Source organism: Archocentrus centrarchus, chromosome 16, assembly GCF_007364275.1.
Source record: "Archocentrus centrarchus isolate MPI-CPG fArcCen1 chromosome 16, fArcCen1, whole genome shotgun sequence".
Taxonomy (NCBI): domain Eukaryota; kingdom Metazoa; phylum Chordata; class Actinopteri; order Cichliformes; family Cichlidae; genus Archocentrus; species Archocentrus centrarchus.
The window spans coordinates 7,576,802-7,597,499 of record NC_044361.1 but is presented as its reverse complement, the minus strand read 5'-3'; the positions used below and the strand labels follow the sequence as shown (position 1 = coordinate 7,597,499).

The window sequence follows — 20,698 nt, the reverse complement described above, 5'->3', positions numbered from 1 at the left end:
ACTGTTTAAAGCACTGGGAAGCTGCGGGAATGAGTGAGAGGAAAGCCGCGTCGTTACCAGTGATAAGAAGCTGATTCTGAACAAAAGTTGAGCGCGTTGTGGCGCACATTTAGTCAATGACATGTACACACAACAGTATATATTTGACCACTTTTTTTTTTGACATTTTAGGGGAAGCTGAGCTTCCCTTGCAGTCTTAGAGCAATCGCCTCTGCTTAGTGACTAGTATGGTAGAAGCTACATGTTGTTTCGCCTTTAAAATAATTTTTAGCCAAATCATATTTGACTGTCAGAATAAAAACTTAAAAAAAAAAAAAAGTAAAGCTGTTAAATAGCAGTGTAGCTATGTAAGCCTGTAGCTTTGAAAGTGTACATGACTGAGCTCCCGCAGCGGCCACCTGTGATTTAGTGTGAATAAGAAAGCTGCCAAAAGAAATAACGGCTCACTGGACCGCGGTCAAAACAAACCTCTAGTTTTATTTGCATCTTTTGATCTATACTTGCAGGTTTTTATCCCGATGACCACTTAACTTATAGGCCTAAGGTAGGTAGGTGAGTGGGTCCGATCAGAATTTTCCATCGTTGCTGGGTGTGGTTTGTTGACATTCTTCGGACGAGTCGGGACAAACAGGGAGGGCTCGATCAGCAAACGAAAACAGATGCTTGTTCCGGTTTAAGCTCTGATTTCCAACCGGTGCCGGTTACTAGCTGATCGTACTGCTCCAGGATGGCACTGACGGCAGGACTCCTCTTCAGACAGGTAGCTACTCGTTGTATTTTGATTTTCACCTGTTTACAACCATCTGTCCTGACGAAGAAGCAACAATGTTTGTAGCTTTTTTTTTTTTTTTTTTGTACCAACGATTGTAGGAAAATGGCGAGGTGGCGTTAGCCGTTGCTGAATTATTTCTAATTTGCGTTTAAGGTTAGTTCTTTAAAGTCGAGCCAGATCAGGTTATTGGATTCTTACATGTGTTTTTGTGCTCAAACTCTACACCCAAGCAAACCCCTGCTTTGCTCAATCTACTAAGTGTTTTTGCAGTTACTCGCAATACAATGAGTTTGTTCAAGTTCAAGTTACTTCATTTGTACCCGAAAGGTAAATTTGTTGTACAGTGTAGTGCGTCAGCTCATAAAAAGAAAAACATGATTTAAAAAGTTAAGAAACATGTTTAAAACAAACACATGATAAGAACAAATCTAATAAAAAACTAAATATGATGAGATAAATAGATACTTTATTGATCTCAGAAGGGAAATTATTGTGTTACAGCAGCAAGAAAAAATACAATCTACAGTAACCATCAAAAGTGCCAACAATGAGTGCAAAACTATACATATAGAAACAAAATCTGATAAAATATAAAAACGTAGCTAAGGAAGAGTTATATTAAGGCTGAAATTGTACAGGAGATTAGTGCAAATTGATAAATAATATAATATGTAATATATACACTATGAATCAGAATATGTATTCAAAGACAGAGGCGAGAGGATATAATATAAAATTTGTGTGTGGGATCAGGTGTGTTCACAGAAAGAAGAGCCACTATACAGTTTTATACAGTTCACATATATGAACCCAAAATAGAAACTTATTAAATTTCAATTTTAATTATGCTAATGATTAATTATGCTTTAATCAACTCCTTACAGTTCAACAATGATGGGGGTCTCTTTTTAAAATAAATTTAAAAAAACATGTATTATCTTGCCTGTATTTGAAGATGAAGTCCGTGCACGTATCCATGAATATCTCCGTTACTCTGTTGCACCGATAGGGGTGCAGCACGGTACTTTCTGCCTCACTCTAGCCTCTTTCCCACCAACAGGGTTCCGGAGCCGGAGCCGTGAATTGAACCGTTAGGCGAGTTTTCCACCGCCGAAGCACTCGGTGCTCGGCCGACAAACGGGTTCAATTCCGGCCCCGCAAACTAGCTGGTCTGGAACCAGGAACCCGTGCCGATAGCGGCAGAGGGGCGTGACTCTGCCGACTCAACATCAACTTTTCTACCATATTACATGTGTATTACATGAGAAAAGCGAAGCGATTTTCACGGCTGTGAATTAGGTTGGGCTCTAGTGTATTTTCACCGTGCATTTATGACCGAGGAATAAACATGTCACACATATTCATTCATATTAGACAGACTGTGGAACATCAGCATGTGTAGCACATGTGTATCAAAATGTATACTGGCGTTATAAAGAGAGACAGCAATGGGCATGCGCTGAGCGCCTGCCTCATTTATTGTTTGCGACACAGCGCCAACAGAGGTGAGACACAGCACTGCACTGCCTCACCCCGCATTTCTTCCATGTGTTTGGCATGATGACAGGTGAGGCGCTGCCTCACACACCTCTCCTGACTGCACGTCACTGAGTTTTTCGGAAAATGGTAGGAATGATTTCTTGAAGCCTTCTTTATGGCAGCGAGGTTGAATCAGCCTGAGGTGATTTCTGCTGGACCTCTCCACAAGGTTCCTCACAGCCCTGTACTCCGACTTCTGCCCACACTTAATATTAGACTGGATTAGATTTAGATTAGATTGAACTTTATTGTCCATGCAGCCGTTGAATGTGCCAAGCCACTGCAGTGTCATCAGTGAACTTCTGCAGGTGGCATTTTTTCACTGTTTTCACTGGAAATCTGAGATGTACAAGGTAAACGTGTCAATTTCACCACAAAAGTGCCTTTGGGACATCATAATTCGTCCCAAATAAAGTTACAGTTTCCCTGCTAATTTCATATCCATTTTATCAAGTTGACCTTGGGCTGTTGTAAATGCATGTTGGTCAAGCTCCCACACTTTTTATGAATTTACTGCAAGCGGATAAAGAATGAGCACATTGTAAAATATGTCCACCCTGTCAAGGACAATGTCAGATTAAAATAAATACATTTTCATAACAACGTGATTATACAGTGCACATTTTCAGACAGATAGTTTGTCCCTTGCTCAATAATAATATTTGTTTGGTAAAATAAGGCTTTTGAAAATAGTTAAATAATTGCAAATTGCTTATGTCGTCAAAAAATCTGTGATAGTTGTGTTTTCCTTTTTAAATAAAATCTCTAAAAACTGCGATTTGATCAGTTTTTCAAACAATATTATTTGGCAGAGATTAGTTTATTAAGAAAACGTGAAAAACTTTTACCAACTTGTGACGATAACTTGATTATTTCAAAAAAACTGAAAAAATTACAGGGTGGACAAAAATGTGTTAACTACTGACATGAGTAGATTTATTAAGAGCTTTCTCAACAAAGGTGAACATTACAAAATATAATTATGAACATTCATAAGCTTTTTGCATCTCAATAAGATAAGATATATAATAGGGTCTAAGGTTGCAAAAGGAAGTGTATGACAAATTGCTTGTCTGGGAGTCACTTCCTAAGTTCTTCATTGTATTGTACGCAAACTATCCTGCATTTTTTTCTTAATTTGTGTGACTGTTTGCTTGTGTCCAGCTGCCATTTGACTAACATAATCTTTTAGAGGGCAGCACGGTAGCCTGGTGGTTAGCATGACATCTAGAAGCTCTGGGTTTGATTCCACCTTGACCCGGGCCTCTCTGTGTAGAGTTTGCATGTTCTCCCCGTGTCTGCTTGGGTTTCCTCCCACAGTCCAAAGACATGCAGTTACTGGGGTTAGGTTAACTGGTCACTCTAAATTGCCCATAGGTGTGAATGTGAGTGTGAATGGTTGCCTGTCTCTCTGTGTTGGCCCTGCGACAGGCTGGCGACCTGTACAGGTGTACCCTGCCTCTCGCCTTATGACAGCTGGCCTAGGCTCCAGAAAAAAAGTTCAAGGAACTCTTAAATTATCACCATCTCATCAAAATATGCAAGAAAAAAATAAATAAAATCCCAACTATACAACACAAAGTCCACCCTGTCATGCAGAGTTTGGTGATAGGGTGGACATTTTTGGATTAAGTTAGTATCTAAGAAGCACACAGTGGACCATCAGCTACCAAAGTTATTGGTTATTGAAGAAGACCGCATGCTGTTTTCAAAATATATGTAGCCAGGTGAAATTGGAAGCGATTAAATAGAGGGTTAAACAGCCCCACCTGGTGGAGCATTGTTGTCATTCTCACTGAAGCTGGTTAGTCTCGCGAGGATGCGGAAATCCCGCGAGATTTCAGATCGAGGCTAGAGGCCAGACTAATGTCCCGTACGCCATCAGATCGCCGCAAAGCTGCTTGAGAAACCGATTGTTTGCCGCATGGTGTGGAAAAGCCAGAGCAGTGGAGCAGCGTAAGTGACTAAAGGCACAACATATACGTGTGATCCAGCGTGCATGGTGTGTGCGCTATTTTCAGAGACTGAGCTTATGTTTGCTCTTGCTGGTTTCAGAGGGGAGAAATCCAGTGATAGGCTGAGGTGGTGTGTTATAGCACAGGCTGACCACTGGAGTCAGAGTAAGTCACCGACTATTCCCTGGTGTTATGATGTGAAGTGTTATGTACTGTTTTGCTGTAAAACACTGTTTAGATTAACTTTATTGAGGGTATAGAGTTTAGTCGTGTTGTAATATTGTGAATGTGTTTGATTGTTTTATTCCTTTTCTTCTTGTCTTTGTTTTCTTTATCAGAAAAGTGAGGCCACTGCTGTTGTCTGTATAGGGAATCTGATTTGTACACAGTAGGAAAGCTTAGGCCTCCATTTTGTTTTCAATCTACAGCCGTTGATCAGTTCTGTGTCCATGAGCGGTGTTGAGACTGGAGGAGGCAGGGGCACAGTGTATTGTTAAAGTTGAGACATTTGTTAATTAACCTCAAAACAAAGAATTAACGCTGTTCTTATTCTTTATTATGAGTTCAGTCGGGGAATAAAGACCCATTTTAAATTTTATTTGGTGTCAGTCCTGTCCTTTGCTGACCGGGCCACACTAATTTTGGTGTCAGAAGTGGGATTCCTCTTTAAGTTTTGAGGTCATTGTACTGAGAGTGAGCACGAACATATTGTACAGAGACAACAGTAGTGGCCAGAGGAGGTCCAGCTCCAGAGAGCCAGAGAGGGTGACGGCTGTGGCGCGGTGTCTTGGAGGCAACTGTGCGTGTTGCTGGTGTTCTGGAGGAGAGCCGACTTCGTCATCAGAGGCTGCTGGAGAGGACTAATTTCGACTGGTTTGGGACTGTTCGGTGGAGATACATAACGGCTAGAACTGTGATAATTGACTTCACTAAGGACATAGAAACAGAGACTCCTGAGAATGTCCGAAGAGGAAGTGGGGGCAGCTGCTCCCACGGCAGGAACCAGCCATGGAGATGATGCAGGTTTTCTGTTCAGTGATGGAGGTAACCCAGTTGCACAGCTACAGTCACAGGTCCTAGAGCTGGGCAGGAAGCATGATGAGATAATGTCAAGTATTGCTAATCTAGGTAATGTTCAAACACGGTCTGTTGTTTACATCCCAAGAGAAAAACATGTTGTACCTTTCTGTGGTGAGGTTGGAAAAGATGTGTACACTGTAGATGAGTTCATAGAAGAAATGCAGCGAATAATGAGGGTGAGGGGCCTACAGAGAGAGGAACAGGTAGACTTTATCTTGTCACATCTAAAGGGTCCAGCACTAGAGGAGGTCAAATTACGGATGGGAGGGCAGCCTAAGCATCCTAGTGACCTATTTTCATATTTGACTGAAGCCTTCAGAGAGAAGCGCACCACACCACAGCTTTTACATGCTTTCTATTCTCGCAGACAAGTGGATGGGGAAGACTTTCGTGAGTATTCACATGCCCTCTCTCAGCTGCTAAATCTAGCTCTCCAACAATCCCCTAATGCTGTAGCTGACGCACAACTGGCTTTGAGAGACCAGTTCATTGAGGGGGTTCGGGACTCAGCCCTGAGACGCGGATTGCGTAAACTAGTTAGAGAGAAACCCGACTCTAACCTATTTGATGTCAGAGATGAAGCAATAATGTGGTCACTTGAAGACAGGCCCCGTAACATTAATGTAGCACGAAACCGAAACTTGGTAGGAGACAGCAGAGATGAGACTTTAGAGAAACCAGACTCAACCAGTAAAATACAAGCTGATCTGGCCATAACTCTGCAGGAAGTTGTTAAAATGATTGCACAGCAGGGTAGGGCGATCACTGAGCTAACTGATGCAGTTCGGGGGCTCACTGAGCAGAATATCAGCTCAGGGAGTGTTAATCAGGGAGGTAGGCCTAAGGTCCAGCCCAAGTACACAAGTGATGGTCAGCCTATATGTCTGCGTTGTGAGAGTGTGGGACACATGGCCAGGCAGTGTACTGCCCCGCGGAAGACAGAAAGTCAGTCACCTGCTGCACCTAGCTCCACGGTGCCGGGAAACAGGAACCCTCCATTGCTGTGAGCCGAGCAATGCGAGGAAGGTCAGAAGGCTCAGAGAGCATTTTAACCAAAGAACGTTTTCTGGAAAAGGCTGTTGGCAAGTGTCCTGAATTAGATGTTCAGATAGGGGGTGTCCCCCTTAGGTGTATACTGGACACAGGAAGTAACGTAAGCACTTTGACTGAGGGTTTCTTCAGAAACCACCTCCATGGAGGAGACGAGGACATGCACTGTACTGCTAAATGGCTCAAACTGACTGCAGCCAATAAACTGCCGCTCCCCTACTTGGGCTATGTCGAGCTAGACATACAAGTTCTTGGGGTAGCTCTCCCTGAGTGTGGTTTCTTGATAATCAAAGATGGGGACAATGAGGAGCCAGACACTTCGGTACCTGGCATAATTGGAATGAACATTGCTAAGAGATGCCGGCAGCTGATACACACAGAGTTTGATGTAGCTCTGGATGGGAAGTTGGATCCCATCTGGAGGGAAGCTTGCCGTAGGGTACAAGAGGCGGAGCTAGTTGGAAAGACATCCATGGCCCGGCTTGCTAGTAAGCACAGGGTGCGTGTACCTGCCATGTCTGTTGCCACACTCCGTGCAAGGGGGCGCAAGGGACAGTCCAGCGGCAACTCCACTATGCTGCTCGAGCAAGGAGACTCACCACTGCCTTGTGGGTTGATGGTTGTTCCAACTGCCGTCTCATCCAACAGATCTGTGTTTCCGGTTCAGGTTATTAACCTCTCACAGGAGGATATCTGGTTGTCCCCAAAAACCAGGCTAGGCATTCTCAGCCAGTGCCATCATGTGGAAGATGACCCCTATGAGGTTAAGTTTCAGCGGATTTCTGCTGACCTGGAGGAAGTTAGCATTAGTCCGAGGGACAGTCAAAAATCAGCCAGTGACATACAGAGCTTTCTAGATCGGCTGCACTGTGGCGGCAGCCCAGAGCAGAAAGTAGAGCTTGAGTCGCTCTTGAAGAGATATGCAGATGTGTTTGCTGTGCATGATGAGGACCTGGGGTTCACTGATCGAGTGAAACATGAGATCCCGGTGGTTGAGGAGACGCCTGTCTCCCAGCCCTACCGCCGTATACCACCCAACCAGTACCAGGAAGTTAGGGAGCATATTTCAGAGCTACTTAGGAAAGGGGTAATCCAGGAGAGTTCAAGCTCCTATGCTTCACCTGTTGTTCTGGTACGCAAGTCGGATGGTAGTCTAAGACTTTGCGTAGACTACAGGAGGCTAAACGCGAAGACCAGGCGGGATGCGTTTCCGCTCCCACGCATCGACGAAAGTCTGGATGCACTCTGTGGCGCCAGATTCTTTTCAACGATTGACCTGGCTAGCGGATATCACCAAGTTGCAGTACATGAGAAAGATAGGCACAAAACTGCATTTACCACACCCTTTGGCCTGTATGAATATAAGAGAATGCCCTTTGGATTATGCAATGCGCCTGCCACATTTCAGAGGCTCATGCAGGCAACAATGAGTGACTTGGTGTTTCAGACTGTACTGATTTACCTGGATGACTTGCTGGTGTTCTCATCAACATTCCAGGACCACCTGGTGAGGTTAGAGAGGGTCCTGAAAAGGTTGAGGGAGACAGGGTTGAAGGTCAAAATGGTGAAGTGTCACTTCCTTCAACCTGAGGTCAGGTTCCTTGGTCACTCAGTCTCAGCCCAAGGCATAGGCCCGGACCCTGACAAGATAAGTGTTGTAAAACGGTGGCCCATCCCCAGTACTGTAGGGGAGCTCCGTGCCTTCCTAGGCCTTTGCAGTTACTACAGGAGGTTTATTGAAGGTTTCTCCAAGATCGCAGGGCCCCTTCATGATGCTGTGAATGCATGCATCAGGGAGACTAGCCAGATGAGGGCTAACAAGATGTTCAGGTCAGTCTGGACACAAATGTGTCAAGAAGCTTTCGAGCTGCTGAGGGACAGACTAACCAGTGCTCCCACACTAGGCTATGCAGACTTCACCTTACCTTTTATCCTTGAGACAGATGCAAGCAGCCTAGGATTAGGTGCTGTTCTGTACCAGGAACAGGCAGGTGGGAAGAAGGTGATAGCCTATGCGAGCCGGAGGCTCAGAGGGGCTGAGAAGAATGATCGAAATTACAGCAGCATGAAACTCGAGCTGCTAGCACTCAAGTGGGCAGTTACGGAGAAGTTCAGGAGCTACCTGTTGGGGTCCAAATTTACTGTCATCACAGACAACAACCCCCTGTGTCATCTCTCCACTGCCAATTTGGGGGCTATCCAGCAGCGATGGGTCGCTCAGCTAGCTGTGTTTGACTTTGATGTGAAATACCGGCCTGGACGGTGCAATACAGCAGCTGATGCCCTCTCCCGGCATCCGCCAGCTGATGAGCCCGAGCCAGATAGTGAAGATGCAGAATTTGATCACTGTGTAGCCATATGCAGCTCACTCAAGACAGGGACATCTTTGGATATGAGTTTGGTAGCAGCAGGGATTGAACAGGGTAACATCAGGCAGTTGCAGGCATCTGAAGTAATTCCAGATAACATACCTGTGTTGCCTGGGTACTCTAAAGCAGAACTACAGTGTTTTCAAACATCTGACCCAGTGTTGGGGGTGCTGAGAAAGGTCTGGGGCCGCCAAAGAAAACCTACTTACCACGAGAGAGCAGGCTTATCCAAACCAGTACGCTCCTTGTTGAAACAGTGGTCCCGACTGAGAGAAAGAGATGGGCTTTTGTACAGAGTGATTGAGGATACTCACCTTGGAGAATGCTATCAGCTGTTGCTACCTGCATGCCTCAAAGAGCAAGTCCTCAAGAGTGTGCATGACCAGATGGGACATCAGGGCATTGAACGAACTTTAGGACTGTTGAGACAGAGGTGTTTCTGGAGTGGTATGCATGAGGATGTTGAACAGTGGGTTAAAGAGTGCCAGAGATGTGTCCTAACAAAGATGCCGCACCCAAGAATCCAGGCTCCATATACCCCTTTTTTAGCTACTCGACCACTTGAAGTGGTGGCTGTGGACTACACAGTGCTGGAGCGAGCCACAGATGGTCGTGAGAATGTGCTGGTGATCACAGACGTGTTCACAAAGTTCAGTCAGGCCATTGCCACAAGAGATCAGAAGGCAGATACGACAGCAAAGGCCCTTCTCAGGGAATGGTTTTTGAAGTATGGAGTGCCCGAGCGCCTGCACTCTGATCAGGGCAGAAATTTCGAAAGTGCTGTGGTTGCAGAGCTATGCAAGTTGTATGGAGTAAAGAAAACCAGGACCACACCCCACCATCCACAGGGTAACCCCCAGTGTGAGAGGTTCAACAGAACTTTACATGACCTCCTGCGCACGCTTCCCCCTGAAAAGAAGCGGCGTTGGCCTGAGCATCTGTCAGAACTTGTGTACGCTTACAATGTCACACCACATTCAACCACAGGGTATTCACCTTACTACCTGCTGTTCGGGGTCCATCCACACCTCCCGGTTGATGCCCTGTTGGGCCAAGAGCAAATGAGGGATGATCAGCCTGACTGGTTAATTACCCACCAAGAGAGGCTGCGGGATGCGCACGCACGAGCAAGAGAGTGCGCCGAGAGAAAGGCTGCTGGAAGAGTGGTGCAGCAACAGGAGAAAGTGTACTGCCCACCTGTTGGGGTGGGGCAGGAGGTGTACCTCCGACATAGGCCTCCTGGGAGGAATAAGATCCAGGATGCATGGGCAATTCCAGTGTACAAGGTTGTCGAGGTCCATGGGACTACCTATACCGTGGAACCTTTGGAGGGAGGCCCGAAGAAGAGGGTCCATAGGTCCAACCTTCGGCCATGTGTGGGGCCCGTACCAGTGCAAACCAAGCGTCACTGTTTGGCTGCCCCCACTGTTGAAGGGATGTTAGTTTCGGAGTCGGAGTCGGAGTCTGACATGGAGCCAGACTTTGTGTTGATGGAGGAAGTCAGGTGTTCTCAAGCTGGGCAAGAGGCCATCGTGGGGCCTGACAACTTGAACCTGCTGGCAGACAGAGCAGGAGGCCATCAAGTAATAGAGTGTGAGGATGTGCCTGAGCAAAGGAGGAGCGAGACACCTAATAGTGATGTGGGGGCCAACTCCATGGACCATGCCCCACCATCAGGGCGTTTCAGCTGCCCTGAGGAGAAAGGGGGACCGCAGCCTGTACCCGCTCCGAGAGGAAGGAAGGAGAGGAAGGCCCAGGTGGAGCCACCCGTTCCCCCTCCACGTCGAAGTGAGAGAGAGACTGCAGGGAGACATAGAAATATGTTTCACCTACCCAGATCAGCATGTAATTCTGTGTCCTTTAGCCCAGATGTGTTCTCTCAGATACTAGCAGGGGTGGCCCTTTATACATCCAACCTTAGAGAAGGGATGGGGGAGTAGGAAGTCACCGAGGACGTTGACTTTTAGCAGGGGAGAATGTAGCCAGGTGAAATTGGAAGCGATTAAATAGAGGGTTAAACAGCCCCACCTGGTGGAGCATTGTTGTCATTCTCACTGAAGCTGGTTAGTCTCGCGAGGATGCGGAAATCCCGCGAGATTTCAGATCGAGGCTAGAGGCCAGACTAATGTCCCGTACGCCATCAGATCGCCGCAAAGCTGCTTGAGAAACCGATTGTTTGCCGCATGGTGTGGAAAAGCCAGAGCAGTGGAGCAGCGTAAGTGACTAAAGGCACAACATATACGTGTGATCCAGCGTGCATGGTGTGTGCGCTATTTTCAGAGACTGAGCTTATGTTTGCTCTTGCTGGTTTCAGAGGGGAGAAATCCAGTGATAGGCTGAGGTGGTGTGTTATAGCACAGGCTGACCACTGGAGTCAGAGTAAGTCACCGACTATTCCCTGGTGTTATGATGTGAAGTGTTATGTACTGTTTTGCTGTAAAACACTGTTTAGATTAACTTTATTGAGGGTATAGAGTTTAGTCGTGTTGTAATATTGTGAATGTGTTTGATTGTTTTATTCCTTTTCTTCTTGTCTTTGTTTTCTTTATCAGAAAAGTGAGGCCACTGCTGTTGTCTGTATAGGGAATCTGATTTGTACACAGTAGGAAAGCTTAGGCCTCCATTTTGTTTTCAATCTACAGCCGTTGATCAGTTCTGTGTCCATGAGCGGTGTTGAGACTGGAGGAGGCAGGGGCACAGTGTATTGTTAAAGTTGAGACATTTGTTAATTAACCTCAAAACAAAGAATTAACGCTGTTCTTATTCTTTATTATGAGTTCAGTCGGGGAATAAAGACCCATTTTAAATTTTATTTGGTGTCAGTCCTGTCCTTTGCTGACCGGGCCACATATATTTAAACTTTTTGAAAACCTTTTCTATTAATCAGCTTTTCCTCTGACAGGGTGGACATGTTAAGGTTGACAACATCTAGCTACAAACATAATGACATGAAAATTTGGAAATATAAGTGTAGCTACTCACTGTAGCTGCAGCATTTGTTTCAACCTCCATTGAAGAAAGACAGATTCAGGGTGTTGATGTTACTGATTTCATTAGTTGGTTTCTTAAAGGGGCAATTACTCCATGATGACAGGGTGGACAGTAGTTTTAGGGACGTGCACAAAATGTTAAATAAAATAATAAACCCAAGAATTTACCCAAGAATTTGGTAAGAGGAATTTGAACATTTAAAAAGTATTTTCATTTTGTGCCATCTAATACCTTATTACACTGCTTGAAAGGAGCAGACAAGCGTGTGGGACATAGCAATAACAGATACATCCAACCAAACATAATGGTATAAAATTAGTGAAATTCATTTTAAGAAACTTGTTCTTGTACTGATTTGTGTGTCAGTGTATCCACATTTGTAATGTGATGAGAAGTGTCCTTTAAGAGTGATCTAGAAATCCTCTGTACCTGCCTGGAGTAAAGAGACTCTGGATTTAACTGCAGCTCTCCTGTCAGCTGGACCACTTCACTGTTTAGTTCAGGTAATTCCTGTTTTTACAGATTACCAAACCAAGCCACCAAGCAAAAGGATGAAACCCATTCAATAAAAGCACGATAAAACTGGGTCGGCAGTGCTTTATTTAGAGTTGACATTTTTCTGAGGGAATACAGACGCTGGTTTGGATACTGTAAGGTAATGATGTGGCTGTCTCAGTAAATGTAATGCTGTGTTTTTGTCCTGTGGAATATTTAGATGGAGGTGTATCAGACTTCATCTTTGGACAGCGTTTTCAGGACTCCTTAATGCCGGACACTAAATTAATTAATAAATTAGCAGATTTATAGTTTATATTAGTTACACTATTACTAGTACTAGTCCAGCTATAAAATAAATATAGCAGAGAACAACATTGGTGCGGGTGTAAGCCCACCCAGTAAAGTCACTGTGCCACCTCAGCTGAATTCTGCTGATAAACTCTAAGCTATGCTAATTCATGCAATTTGGTAATAAAAAAAAGTAAACACCCATGTCACCGATAGGTTATTGCAGTGTGAGCTCAGTTTAATTATTCAGTTCACAGTGGTTTAGTGCTTCTGCCAGCTTGATAGAGGAGGACACTGAGTGGATGGGCCTGCAGGTCAGACTTGGAGAAGTACCCCTCATGTCTCTTTGAAACTAAAACGAGTACAGTCATAAGCCACTTTACCTGTTCAGCTGCATAGTAACACAGATGTATAATCAGCCTATCACATTTTAGCAACTCAGTGCATTTAGGCATGTAGATGTGCAAGATGGCCTGCTTACATTCAAAACAAGCATCAGAATGGGGAAGAAAGGTGATTTAAGTGATTTTGAGCATGACATCTCACACAAGCCAGACAAGCTTGTGTGAGAGTTTGAGAAACTGATGATCTAATGGGATTTTCCCATATAGCCATCTCTAGGTTTTACACAGAATGCTCAGAAGCACTGTTTAAATGCCACAGCCCACCTGAGTATAGTCGCTGACCATATCCATCCCTTTCTAATCACAGCAGGATAATGCACTGTGTCACACAGCTCATCTCAAACTGGTTTCTCGAGCATGGCAATGAGTTCTGTATTCAGAAGCCATCCACAGTCACCAGATCTCAATCTGATAGAGTAGCTCTGGGATGTGGTGAAACGGGAGATTAGCATCATGGGTGTGCAAATCTGCAGCAGCTGTGTCATGCGATCATGTCAGTATGGGCTGTATGGTTCCAGCACCTTGTTGAATCTATGTCTCAAAGGAAGGCAGTTCTGAAGGTAAAAGGGGTTTAACCTGGCACTAGCAAGGTGTACCTAATAAAGTATTCTTGTGAGTGTAGTTTCATATCCTAATCTGTTATCTGTTCTGTATCGCTCTTTCTCGCTGTCTCAGACACACCTCTTAGAATGATGAGGACACATTGTTTACTATGCCTTCCCTGTTATTTATTGCTGAGTCACACCTGTGTGCTCCTCACCTTTTTGTTTTTCTTTTCTTTTCACTTAGCTGTTTGAGTCAGAGAGCTGCACGTACACCTACCTGCTGGCAGATACTGAGACCAAGGAGGCTGTCCTCATTGATCCTGTGCTGGAGACCATTGAGCGAGACCTGAAGCTCATAAAGGAGCTTGGACTCAATCTAACAGTGGCAGGTATATACCTTCCCAGGGTAGAGGTAAAGGCTAAATTAAAACACTTTTAGAGAATCTGTGTCCCATTTTCTCACTATTAGGAGCAAAATAAGCGTAGTACTGTCATGATCCTGGGCCGGTGGCCCAGTGTTTTGAGTTTTTGTGAAGTTCTGTTGTTTTCTGGTTGTACAGGATTTTTAGGATTTTAGTCTGTCTTTGTTTTCTGTTTAGTTTTCCACATTCTGGTCTTCCCTGTTCTCCTGTATGTGTTTAAGTCTTGGCCCTTCTGTGTTTAGGTTCCCTTTCCCTTAGCTCTGGTTTAGTTCTCCCTGTGTTTCTCTTAGTGTCTCTCCCTTGTCTCATGTCTTGTGTTTAGTTGGTCATGTTCTCATTCCCTCTGTGTTAAGTCTGTATGTATTTGGTTAGGTCACTTCCTGTTTTATTTTGACGATCTTGTGTTCATTGTGCTTTGTATTTAGGTTTACGTCCCCTTGTCTCGTCAGTGTATTTCGTTCACCTGTGTTGTCACCTGTTTTCCTTTCCCTCGTTATCCCTTTGTGTATTTAAGGTCTCTGTGTTGTTTAGTTCCTTGTTGCGTCGTTGTTGGGTTTTCCCTGCTGTGTGCTTTATGCCATGTTCGTGTTGCTGCTACGTTCCAGTATTTTGGATTAAAGCTTTAAGTTATTGTTAACCCCCTTGTCTGAGTCCTGCATTGGGGTCCTCTGCCTCGCTTGCCACAGCCCAAACCTGACAAGTACTGGACTAATCTGTATTATGTCTCTGGGTCAGGAATAATGTCTGTCTGTTCCTGGACCAGAGACAGTTGTTTTGTGTAGACAATGGAATGAAAAGACTCCTGCAAAATGAAAACTAAAACTAATAATAAAACAAGTCCAAATTTAAAATATACTCATTGGGCACTTTATTAGGTATACTGGGCTAGTTCAATTCAATTTTAACTAAATAGCACCAAATCACAACAAACAGTCACCTCAAGGCACTTTACACTGTAAAGTAAAGACCCTACATTAATTACAGGTAGAACCCAACAGTCAAAACAATAACCTCCTGTGAGCAAGCACTTGGCAACAGTGGGGAAGGAAAAACTCCCATTTAACAGGAAGAAACCTCCAGCAGATCCAGGCTCAGGGAGGGGCAGTCATCTGCTGCGACCAGTTGGGGCTGAGGGGAGAGAGACAGGACAGAAAACACACAGTGGAACAGAGCCAGAGATTAATAATGATGCTATAATAAGTTAATGTTGGACTCCCTTTAGCTCTCTGTACCCTCTTAGTTCTTCATGGCACTGATTTAACAAGGTGCTGGAAACATTGGTCTGAGATTTTGGTCCATGGTGATATGAAAGCATCATGCAGTTGCTGCAGATTTGTCAGCTGCACATTCATGGTGTGAATCTCCTGTTCCAGTACATCCCAAAGGTGATCTGGTGACTGTGGAGGCCATTTGAGTACAGTGAACTCACTGTCATGTTCAAGAAACCAGTTTGAGATGATTTTGAGCTTTGTGACATGGTGCGTTATCCTGCTGAAAGCAGCCATCAGATGATGGGTGCACTGTGGTAGTAAAGTATAATAATAAACTACTCAGGTAGGCTGTGGATTATAAATAATGCTCAGTTCTTACTATGGGGCTCAGTGTGTACCAAGAAAATATCCCCCCACTCCATTACACCACTACCAGCCTGAACTATTGATGTAAAGCAGGGTGGAGCCATGCTTTCATTTCATGCTGTTTATCCCAAATTCTTACTCTACCATTCAGATATTACAGCAGAAACTGAGACTTTTCCAATCTTCTGTTGGCCAATTTTGGCAAGCCTGTGTAAACTGTAGCCTTGGTTTCCTGTTCTTAGCTAATAGAAGTGGCACTTGGAGTGGCACTCCTGCTGTAGCACATCTGCTTCAGGGTTTGATGAGTTCTGTGTTCACAGATGCTCTTCTGCATAACTTAGTTGTAACTAGTGGTTATTTGAGTTGCTCTTGCCTTCCTCTTAGCTTAAAGCAGTCTGGCTTCTCTGACATCTGCGATCAATAAGGCATGTTCCCCCAGAGAACTGACGCTCACTGGATATTTTCTTTTTTTCCAGACTATTCTCTGTAAACACTATAGATGGTTTTATGGAAAAATCCCAGATCAGCAGTTTCTGAAACACTCAGACTGGCCTGTGGCACCAACAACCGTGCCACAACCTTGACTCAGGTCACTTTCCTTCCTCATTCTGATGCCCGGTTTGAACTCCAGTAGGTTGTCTACAGGGCTAAATGCATTGCATTTCTGCCTTGTGATCAGCAGATTAGATATTTGAAATATCAAGCGATCAAACCGGTGTCATGGTTAAAGTGGGCATTGACTGTCTCACCTGTTTCATATGCTTACACCAAGAGTAAATGTTAAATAATGAAGACGATGCTAAATGCAGTGATCTATGTTTTCACATGCATAACAAATACAGTAATAGTGAATTATACCCCAGCTTTATATTGACCTACATTATGTTTCCTTCTCTGATAGTTAACACCCACTGCCACGCAGACCACATAACAAGCACTGGACTGATGAAGCAAAGAGTGGCTGGGCTGAAGAGTGCCATCTCCAAATTCAGTGGTGCCTGTGCTGATATCCATTTAAAAGAGGGAGACAAGATCACCTTTGGAAGACACGTAAGATGAAAAATATTTTTTGTTTACAATATTGTGTGTGCTTGTACAGTTATTTTGTAAATACCTGAAACCTTTTTGTTACATTTGCTTCATGAAACTGCTGTCATTTGATAGTTATCTTTCCTGTCCTTTAGTGTCTGACTGTGAGAGAGACACCAGGACACACCGATGGGTGTATAACGCTGGTAACTGGGGATCAGAGCATGGCTTTCACTGGTGACGCTCTCCTCATCAGAGGCTGTGGCAGGACAGACTTCCAGCAGGGTAGAAATACTTTATTGTTCCTGTCGTTTTTTTAAAAATATCTTACAAATTCATTTACTTTCATGGTTCTTCTAAGTGAACACAAGGGGGCAGTGTTTCATCTGCTTTGTGTTGTATTTGTCTCATTTCTTAAGGTTGTCCCAAAAAGCTTTACCAGTCAATCCACGGGAAAATCTTCACCCTGCCTGATGAGTGCCTCATCTACCCAGCACATGACTACTTAGGTTGGCTGAAAAAAACACAACACACACGCGCAAATGATTATACATGTGTATTACATATCTTACAGAGTCTCTGGTGCAAATTGTTTTATACATTTTTAACCTCTGTCGTAGTATTGCAAAATTAAAGCCATTATTTTTCTACCTGGTGCATATGCTGTATACATCTTCTGTTTTTAAATTTTTGCATTGCATCTGTTGTGTGTCATAACCAAGTAATTACTCTATAAATGTTTTAATTGATCAGATTTAACATCTGGCAAAAATCAGGACCAAAAAACTAAAGCTGTCACACTGGGCTTTGTGTTTCAGGTCAGACGGCTTCTACAGTTGGTGAGGAGCGCAAGTTTAACCCACGCTTGACTAAAGGCATAGAGGGGTTCGTGGAGATCATGAACAACCTGAACCTCCCCAAGCCGAAAAAAATAGGTATGAAAAAAACAATGGCATCAACACTTCAGCTACCAGCCGCCTCTGTTAGTAAACACAATTCTTAATTCCTGTGCTGAAAAAGATGTCACTGTGCAGGTTTTACAAGCTGTGTCACATTTACTAAAAACACATTTTCTTTCCACCTCTGCAGATATTTCAGTGCCTGCTAATCTGGTTTGTGGATTGCATCAAGTTTGAATGCAAGAAAAAGACTTCTAATAGAATCAAGCTACACCGCTGCTAAGTGATTGATGATTACATCTTAGCCAATATCAAAACTGCTTACCATAGCCTGCTTTATTGTTGTTTTCTGTGTAAATGTAAAAGTTTATACTATGCTGTTATAATTTAAGCTACTGACATTGATTAAATTTGCATTTGTCTATTTTAGATGTTGGAAATGTTTTAAACATCTGTGTATGATTAAAAACACTAATAGTATGTTTTGTTAATAGTTTAAAATTGTTTACATTTTAATGTATTCTTTATTCAGATGTGTTATGAATTGCAGAATTGGGGAGGAAATTTATGAGTAGGAAAACTCAGATAGGAATGTTCCATTCAAGGTTTGGTTTAGTATTCATGAATGCTTAACTGGGACAAATGAGTTCTTCCACATGGCCTTTTCAGTGATTCCAGACTCCCCTAGCCAAGGACACACACACACACACACACACACACACACACACACACACACACACACACACACACACACACACACACACACACACACACACTCTTGTTCAGGCGATGGCTTTTTTGCATAGCAGGGAAATAAAACTACACTATTTGCATTCACAGTCATTAAGGGAACAACATGTCATGGCCTTCTGTTCATGATCTCATAAGTTCCTTTTGATGTCAAACAGAAATGGGTGTGTTTAAATGTTTAATATTATCTACGTAAGATATATATAAAAAAAAAAGTGAGCCCATGGCTGGAATCAGATCTACTTCCAGATTTCCCAGTGACCTGTGCATGCTGTTCTTGTATTTAGCAGGTCATCAACCAGTGAGACAGGTTTATTTGGGAGTGTTGGCCTCTGACTCAGCCACAGACACTCGCACATGTGGGAGTAGGCTGTGTGATCATATGAGGATTGATCCTGAGCTTCTCGGGGCCTGAGTCAAAATGTTTTCAAGTGCATACTCATTTTTTTTTTCTGTTCACTGGATTTAAGAGAACCCGCCATCAGATTTAGGTTATTATGCCTTCTGCAGTTATGGATGTTATGGATGGGGTCCTTTAAGGTGCATATGAAAATCAACTGTGATGATGATGGTTTGAAGTCTGTAACTGTTTAACAGAAAATCCATGTGAAGTTTGTGGATTATTTGTTTTTGATTAGATCTAGCATTTATAAATGGTTTGACACTTATAATTTGCTGTTGCCTGAAATATGAATATGAATGCTTCATATTCACCAAAGACTATTATTAAATTTTTTTAAAAATCAAGTTGAATGAATATGGTGTTGTAGTCTAATCCTCAAAGGCCCACTCTGCAAAGATACCCTTGCTATCTAACTTTCTGTGCAATATTTTTGAGTAGCATTATGGAAAATTTAGTAACCAGGATTATGTCTGCATGACCATAAGAGACTAAAAGTCATGTTTCTGCCTTGCCATTTTTTCAGTACCTCTACTTTATGGAAGTGCAGTTCAATCATATGTATAGCCATTAAACTTGTATTAATAATACAAGAATTATGCTCCAAAGAACACTATTTGTAGTCAAGGTCAGGTACGATTTTCCAGATCTGTTTACTAAGAGACAACCTAAACAAGATGCACTGATATGAGTGTTATGAAGCAGATGTGGTATTTGTGATGGTGTGATCAGATAAAATGCGGCGCCACAATAATCTGTTACGTTGAGTTAATAATACAGTAAAAACTGAGTTAAACCAGAGACATTATAGGTGACATGGCATTCAATGAATCTTGAAGTGAAACCTAGAGCTTCCACTTTTATACATGCAGTTTTCATGATGACTAGTGACCAAGATAGCTGCAAAGGGGCAAGTGTAGACCTGGAAGGATTTTGGTTTTACGCTGTGAACTGTACAGGTTTAAAATGTGAGGATGAGAGTGTGCTCCTATCAGCAGGACGCTGAAGTATCTAAACAGTGTCACAAAGTGGCTCAGAGTAGGTGGCAAGGAGGGAGTCACACAAGAAGTTTACTTAAATAAAAAGTAATTTATTAAACATAACCTGACCAAGAGATAGACTTCACCAATGGGTTGATGCAAGCTGGTGTGGAAGGGAGAGAGACTGAGCAGTTTATCTGGGCTGTAATTTATAGCCTGGAAGACACAGATGAGCTGCATTAGCTGCTCACCCTCCCATGCCAGCCAATCATTAGAAACAACAGGCCAGTGGGAGGGTCCTCACAACAGCAAATGGTTTATTATATATAAAGAAATTTTCTGCTTTTATTGAGCACACATAACCCTTACATTCTATTAAAACAGTATTGGAAGACTGGTTGTATCTCTAGTGATAAGCGTCTAAAATGATCCTGTTACACTGTATGTTGGTTTGATGTATATCTGATCCAGTTCTCTTTAGTTGAACTTCCTATTGATGATCCTACTGATATTTTAAGAAAAAGTTAACTTTTTGCTGGGTGTTGCCTTATCTCATGCAAGTTAATACTGTTAGCTCATACACACGCCATCTGCCAGCTGTCAGCCTGCTTCTGTCAGCCTTTGAGACAAATAGAATTATTATTCTGCCTCACCTAGTCTACTTGCTGACAGACACCTGCATTGTTCTTTGTTCAGAACAGGAGGTGCATGTGACCATTGTTGCCATCAAGCTGAAGATATGTTACTTTTCCACGTAAAATGTTCTTTTTGCTGTTTTGCTGCTTGGAAGCAATGTGCCAGCTGTCTTTTCACCCACTTTTTGTCGCCCATCTGCCAGCCACTTTTTTTTTATTCACTCTCTCAACCCATTTACACTGTGTCACTATTAACCTGCTGCCCATTCTCTCTCACACAGCCACATGTCACTGGAAAGAATCTATTACACTATCAGCTCATTCACAGGGAGAGCTGTAAAGAGGCCAGTCAGGGTGATAAAGCCCTCGGGGTGAACAGAGCGGATTTTGCCTTTGGGACCTCAAAGAAAAGTCAGTATATAACATGCTGAAGTGAATCTGTGGTGTGTAGGTCCAGTGTGGTATTTTTGTTCTGTAAGTAGTGTGTTTACAGTAACCTTTTAGTAGTTTCTGCT

At 43.3% G+C, this 20,698-nt stretch overlaps 2 protein-coding genes across 2 annotated transcripts in view; one reads left to right on the top strand and one right to left on the bottom strand.

Annotated features, from left to right (window-relative positions):
• The window catches only part of LOC115794129 (sialic acid-binding Ig-like lectin 10), a 116,456-nt gene that overhangs the window by 24,122 nt on the left and 71,636 nt on the right, over positions 1-20,698 (bottom strand). The window lies entirely within an intron of this gene.
• Positions 462-18,883, top strand: LOC115794137 (persulfide dioxygenase ETHE1, mitochondrial-like). The gene is made up of 7 exons (XM_030749451.1): positions 462-760; positions 13,736-13,880; positions 16,392-16,540; positions 16,675-16,804; positions 16,939-17,028; positions 17,338-17,454; positions 17,609-18,883. Exons 1-7 carry the CDS (start codon positions 728-730, stop codon positions 17,653-17,655), a joined length of 711 nt encoding a protein of 236 aa, XP_030605311.1. The 5' UTR covers positions 462-727; the 3' UTR covers positions 17,656-18,883.